Source organism: Limulus polyphemus, unplaced genomic scaffold (genome assembly GCF_000517525.1).
Source record: "Limulus polyphemus unplaced genomic scaffold, Limulus_polyphemus-2.1.2 Scaffold2222, whole genome shotgun sequence".
In the NCBI taxonomy this organism is placed as follows: Eukaryota; Metazoa; Arthropoda; class Merostomata; order Xiphosura; family Limulidae; genus Limulus; species Limulus polyphemus.
The window spans coordinates 93,425-101,019 of record NW_013667832.1 but is presented as its reverse complement, the minus strand read 5'-3'; the positions used below and the strand labels follow the sequence as shown (position 1 = coordinate 101,019).

Sequence of the window (7,595 nt, the reverse complement as noted above, 5' to 3'; positions counted from 1 at the left end):
GCTTTATATAAACAACAACCATCAAAATCTTTTGCAGGAAAAGACACACAAAGTAAACTTGAAGAAAAAATACATAAGCCTCAGCACCAGTTCATCTATACAGTCGACTTGCACAATCATACATAGCAGGATTTTTGTAATGCTTGACTTGTAACTAGAATTTTACCCCCAAAATTTGTCTGCATCAAGCAGGATGCAAAAGTCAGTAATGGATAATTTTATCAATCTAAATAAGTTTGTAACTGGTTTATTCAACTTTAATATAAAAAAAAGTTAAATTTAGCCCCAACATCCACAAGATGTACTAAAAAATAGCCAAAAAGTAGCTACCTGTGACTCCTAAACGCTTGCCACAGCTATATTTTCCATAGGAAAACCATGGACCTGGCAACACTGCTAGTTGTATGTGATGATGCATTAAAATCTTTCTTCACATCCTATTGCTCTGACAAACAAATCAAAACATTCTGTCAGAAGCTCACTGAATTTTTTCAGCTTGACTGCAATCATTTACCAACATAATATTTGACCAGTGATCTTATATGCTTTGGAAACAGGGTGACAAAAGTAATGTTGGTTATACAGCTAGTTTATGTTACTTCATTCACACAAAGTGCTAATTATCATTCTAATGGATAGCTTTTCAGTTATTTGCCCATACTTATGGGTATATAACATTTTGAACAAGTACAGCTTGATTTCCAGACAGAAAACAGTATGTCTCAAGCACAGGTTCAATTGATATATCAATCAGTACTGCATGAAACTGTTTGTAGCATTCTGCTGAATACTACTTAGGCATTAGAACAAATATACAGTTTGGTGGCTTTGCTAATAATGTCCTACTTGATGACACAAAGCTTTGGCAGCTACTATATATACAGATACTAACTACATTTCCATGTATTCTCACACACATATGAATCATTTCAAGCTTCTTCTTAAATGTGCTGAGGTTGCCAGAGTATATTTGAACAGTACTGCATTTTCTAAGTTGCTGGTCAAATCCAACCTAAAGCCCACTTCAACCTAACTGGAGCTGCAGCAGCCACTGCTTGCTTTTAGTCCTCCTACTACCAACAGATACTCAAACTGACAGGAATTTGCCTTTCTATACAAAGTCAACACAAGATATGAACAGTTCTTTTTCTAATGTCCAATAAGCCTGCATAAATAATAAAGGCTCCATCCTTTCTTGTTAGAATGCAGTCTTACTAATTCTCCTTGCCATGGTATCAGCTCATCCATAGAAACAAGCTATGGATAATCCCGTATACTAACTTTTTAGTTTGGTGATGCTACAGCAGAGAAGATCAAGGCCAAATGTGAGCCTTAAAAGGTGCTGGTGGGAATACATGCAGATGGCAGCAGCACCATTGTGGTTGCAGGTGCTAGCTTTTTCCAATCCTGCAACCATTTTCAGGTGACTGATTCATCCCTGTTTGTTACTGATATAGATGTCACAGATAAATAGTTCTGACACCCATTTAGTGCATCATATGTTCACTTGGCAAAGTTCCCTATAAAGTTGTTAAAGAGAATATTCTTGGGACCCAAAAGAGCCATTCCAAGATATAACTTCCCATGCATATGTAAATCAAGCCCTCATTTTGTCCATTCTTTTTAGCCATGAACTCAGTTTACTAAGTATCTTGTTTTTCCAGAGTCAAATTATAGACAAAACTCTGTTACAACATCTAATTCACAGAGCTTCCTCTCATTCAAGGGCTTTCCAGTCCCATTTTAGGTTCTCTGGCCTAGTTCTTGCATATGTAGGTATATCCTTCTTTTATATGTACATTACAGATTTCTTTTTCACCAAAGGTACAGTTGAAAATACCATCTGTGAAGTAGAGGTCTAATGCATTCTTTGATTGCCTGTACCCTCTGCTGTAGACTGCGGTTTTGCCTATTCAAGGCTCATCAGCAAACTACAGAAATGAAATTAGTTCTCTTATAATGGCGATGTATATATAAGATTTAAGGGGTTTGCGAGTCCTTTTTAATTCACCATATAGTAACCTAAATTAATTTAGGCATTGCACCTAATTTATTATTCAGTATTATACAGCAGAATAACTGTTTAATGATTCCATATGTAAGTTATAGACTTCTTTTACTTCTCACCAAAGGTAAAATTGAAAATATCTGTGAATTAAAATGGACTCAATAACCCCATAACTCTTATATCCTTTTCTTGAAAGAAGATAGAAGTTACCATACAGAAAAGTAATAAAGATCACAAGCCCTAAGGTTGTGTTCAACAATATTTCAATGTTTGGTTCTAGTTCATACAAGAACTGTAACATGTACCAAAGTTTTGAAAAGTAAAGTTTATCTAATTCTGTTCTAGAGAAAGCCAAAGGAATTTTTGCTGAGAGTTTCAGGGGAATAAACAAGCTATAAGTCACTTATGCTGTGAAAGAGAAGTTGTCAGTTAAAAACAAAAAGACATCCAGATGCCAAAAAAATAGAACCTTATTAAAGTTGTCATAAAATTTGTTCAAAAAAGCCAATACCAGACAAATTATGGCCATTAAAAGCACAGGCATAAATCATAATGGGAATTTTGGGAAGGTGAAGTGAAATGTTGGAAAAAAAAAACTGTTGAAGAAGGATAGTGATAAAAGATTTTAAAAAATTTTGATTTTAAGACTTTGTGGTGATGTATGGCATAAATAAACTGCCTGATAGTTTTATCCACCTATCACAATGTGTACATTTGTACTGTCCACATGTACTTGGCATGAACTCTCCACTATTTTATGACGGCAAAAGCCTAATGAATTTGGTGGTCTTCATGGAAGATTTGTACAATTACAATTTCAAATGAAAGGTGGAAGACTTTCCAAACGTCATCCCCTACACTTGTGCCATCCATTCAACAAAGTTTCATCATGAATACTCTACCTAAACAATCTATCAAATAATAACATCTCACACTCTGTTGAACAGTTGAACCAGAGAAAAAACCGTGAGTGATCTAGCAGAGAAATACACCCAAAAAGGAAATTCACTATATGAAAGAATGGCCATCAAATGTTTCAACATTTTGCACAAAAACTGCTCGTAACATCCAATAATTATTTATTATACTTTAAAATCCTTTGATACTTCAAGAAGCAAAACATGTTCTTATCTATAACAAAAACTGTGTTTCCTCAACGTTAGTTATTAGTTAAATCAGAAATGTAGGTAAGGTAAAACAAGAGTACGTGACTACACAGGTTAAATTGTAAACTTACAGCTGTAAGACTTTAATCCTTATTTTAATAACCTTCATAATAAAAGGTATTACTGTTGTATACATCTCAACAAAACATAACCTGTGGGTAGAGAACAAATAAAACTTTAAAATTATCCTTTATTTTTCAGAAATCAATCATTTCTTTCTTAAACTCCTGAAAAGTGATGGCCTCCACTACTTCCAGCGGCAACTCACCCTGCTAGAAAAATAAAACTGTCTTAATTGAAGCCTAACCTGTCTTTTCCAAGTCTTAAAACAGTGTCCTCTCGTCCTATTATTTTCAGAATATAGCACATTCTGATGCCGAAATACTACCTGATCAATGTGCATAATACACTTTGAATATCTCACTAAAACTACAGTGGAGCACAAGAACATTAAACATTCAATATTGATAGACATCAGAATACTAGTAGATGATATATTATAGAGTATACTTGTATGGGCGTCGTCAAGGGACGAGGTCGTCGGGTGCAAAGCCACACCCACCCACTCCCAATCTGAACTGCATTTTGATTGTCGTGGAAACTGTCGAAGGTAGCGTTATAGTTTTATATTCATTAAATATTTCGTTTGCTATTGTGTTTATTCAATTGAACAGGAACCTTGCTACAGACTATGTACTGAACAGCTACTGACTCATGGTTAACGTAAGCCCACACGTGTTATTTATTTCAGAAACTAACCCCTGATAAAATCCTGGCAACGCACATGTAATAAAGTACAATATATATTAACATTCTCAAAGCATTTTAAATAAGTATTTAAATGTGTTTAAAAGAGTTGTAAACAACTGTCTCAAGGTTAGTAAGTTAACATGAAGCTTCTAAACGGTGAAGTTTATCCATATAATGTTATTTTTTTACAGACCTTGAACAAAGAGCCTCAAAATGCCTTCCTTTTCTCCTTTTCCATTTACAATACATTGATATTCTCCACTAACTCGATAGGTTACAAGCCGGAAATGAAGGGCGTAGGAATCGGGCAAAATCGACACTTCTGGTTCAGCTTCCCATACAGTCACTTTTTCCTCACGCATTTCTACCATTCTTTTGTCCTCCTTCCACCACTCCACCTGAAGGATGTTGGAAGAATCTTCCGCCGGGCGACATGGAAGTGTGACATTACTTCCAGCACGGACATAGATTTTCTCAATTTCATCGTCGCCTATGAAGAATAAAAAAAAACTATTAATTTTTACAAATTATAAACAGTAATTAGAATAATTAAGTTTTATAAGCTGCCTACAAGGTTTTTAATTAATGTCAATATATTATTTTATTTTTTCAACCTGTTTTACTGCTTAGTGTACAAAACTTTCACGGTCTTATGCTTCTCTACATTCCCATGATAAGCGGTATTGTTGAATGTCCACGTAAAAAATTATAGAAAAAGAAATTATATATATTTTACTATTACTAGGATATTTTGATGGAATCAAGATAAGGGTACTTGCATCAAGCTCAAACATATAACGGCTTAGATAAAGAGATATTGTTCTAATTTCTGATCTCTCCAACAGCTAGAGAAAATATGAACCATCCTTTTGTGAATATTTTCCTTCTAGAAGAGAACAACTTTATAGTGACCATAATCTCAGGTCACTCCACAAACTCGGTGAACACACAGCTTAATGAAACATCGTATTCGCTTAAGATACAACTGCAGTAGTACGAGATGTCCAAATGTGTCTTACTACCAAGCGCTAGTGGGTTAACCTTTAGACGAGTTGGTAGAGCACTCGCCTGTCGTGTAACAGGTCTTGGATTCGAGTCGAAAAAACATACATACTGTAAAAACAAATTACCACAGAAGCACATAAATACTAGTGAAAACGTTGTACTCTGATGCAATACCAGGCAAATCAATCACTGAAACGTCGTCCTAGTAAAAACCCCAAACAGAAATACCGACGAATGATGATTGTTTGTTTGTTTGTTTTTGAATTTCGCGCAAAGCTACACGAGGGCTATCTGCGCTAGCCGTCCCTAATTTAGCAGTGTAAGACTAGAGGGAAGGCAGCTAGTCATCACCACCCACCGCCAACTCTTGTGCTACTCTTTTACCAACGAATAGTGGGATTGACCATCACATTATAACGCCCCCACGGCTGAAAGGGCGAGCATGTTTGGTGGGACGGGGATTCGAACCCGCGACCTTCAGATTGCGAGTCGAGCGCCTTATCCATCGGGCCATGCCGGGACTCCGACAAATGATGAAGAATAATGTTGAGTTAAAAATTCAGAGAAAAAGAAAACTTATAAAATCTTGAAACTCCAAAAAATAAGCTTGTGGTGCTAAAACATTAGGCAAGTGTCACATAAGTAACAACATGTATACAACATTGTTACAAACATCCTCGAAGTTCATGCAACAAATAAAGCCGACGCATTTTGACTCAAAACCAAATTTCATTGTGTACAGTAGATACTTTTGAAACCGTTTAGTTTTTGTTTACAAAAGAACAAACACAACCGTTATCATATAGTATACAAGTTCTTTATCTGGATGCTGATATTTAACAGTACATTACTATGTTGCATCAGACTGGTGTGTACGTTATCACTTCATATACACTCATGGATTTAATGTGGATGAAGACGCCAACATTTTAATAGTAAACCCCAACTCGCTCTTTCTTGTACAAATGTACATCCTTAATTTGGTCAAATCGTCAGAAGATAGACTGTATTAGGTTTTCATAATTGCGATAACTTACACATTAATTTCGTCATCATTATTAACTAATTCTCCAGCTTATCATATCTTCCACGTATAAAAAACAGCTTTAATTCTGATCTCAGCTTAAACGTGAATCAATCTTAACCTTAACTGGATACGATCATACCAATAATTTCAGTTCTTTAAAACACAATAGGTTGAGTACGTTATATTAAGATGACTTTGAATACGCAAGTCACAAGTCATGTGACAACCACCGCCTTTATAAAATCGCGGTAGAAGAAAATGTATCAGAACTATATTTTGACACTGTTTGGCGTTTTGTGGGTAGTATGGTACGACCGAAAATTTACTATTTTTGAGAAGGGTATGTTATAGCCATTTCCGACGCAAAATATTCATACACTCATATTATAAAGATATATTCAGATCGGGGATATCTATTGTAATTAAAGACGCTGACAAAAAAAAAAAATGCGGATCAAATTGGGGTACAAAAACCACTCATAAAGAGACTTGCAATACGTCGTACTCCAGCCGTGGTAAGCAAAATGCAGCGTCTTCTAACAGGTGAGAATCCACGAACATCAAGTGCGATCATATTGTTGAAACAGGAGCTAGAAGAACAATATCATCCTTGTACATTATCCTCATACATTAGATGTATTGTGTAAGGTTTTCAAGAAGGATTGGAGTGCTTTGAACATGAAAATCTTGTGACATAGCTTTTGCAATGGAAACTACGCTGCAGGGCTATCGTTAAGATGCATAGTTGTCAGATGGGACATGACCGGAATTGGCGAGATGGAGTGTAACGATGTGGTGAGGCTTCAAAATCGTTTTAGTATAACGTACTTAACCTCTGTAAATCACAATTCATATAAAATGTTTGAAATTATGTTACTGATACAATGTAATCTTGACATTCTTAATATAACCAGAACTTGTAGGGCAATCAATGTATTAATAACAATACAATTTTCACAATTCATAGAAATCTCTACAGGTGTATGGAACGTTCACGTAATATATCGAATCACTGATAACAAGTCGTTCTTATCACACAGGAAGTAGGTGTACTTGAAACCATACTAGCATTGCGTGTATTTTAACCTTACTATATACCGTTAAAAGCTCTGCTGACCCTGTACAGATGTCAGTGGTGTAAGGAAAGAGATGTGGCTGTCCTCTTAAGCGAGTCAGCTGTGAAAGTTACCGTGATGAGCGCCATATTTAAACTTGTTAGCTAATGTATTAATTAACGAGAGGAACCAAACCATTTGTCTTCTTAATTTTTGAAGTTATTTTTCTGTTAAAATTAGGAGACAAAAATTAATGTTTCTATTAAGTACAATCAGTTTTATGCTGTCTTTATTTCATTTTGTTCTTTTATAACAAGAATTGTACTTCTAAATAAAGTTTCAATGAGTTGAGCTCAGTTTTGAAATCAAAGTTGATTAATTCCAAACCGAATTATATGAGCGTAGGATAATGGTCTAGGATACAGAATGATCTGTACCAAAAAATTATGAAAAACAGCGACGTTTGCAAACGAATGAAAATATAATTCTGTCCAACACAAGGTTTTGAGGGTGGAAATATTTTCTCTCTCAACTAATGAATGTTTACAGTAATCTATTTTGTTGAGAGTACTTTATCAGTGGGG

At 35.2% G+C, this 7,595-nt stretch overlaps 1 protein-coding gene across 1 annotated transcript in view; it reads right to left on the bottom strand.

Annotated features, from left to right (window-relative positions):
• The window catches only part of LOC106466324 (protein sidekick-2-like), a gene marked incomplete at its 3' end in the record, with an annotated part of 147,939 nt that overhangs the window by 92,437 nt on the left and 47,907 nt on the right, over window positions 1–7,595 (bottom strand). The window contains exon 2 of the mRNA XM_022394304.1: window positions 4,118–4,414. Within this exon, the coding sequence (XP_022250012.1) occupies window positions 4,118–4,414 (297 nt within the window). The remainder of the gene's footprint in view (window positions 1–4,117; window positions 4,415–7,595) is intronic.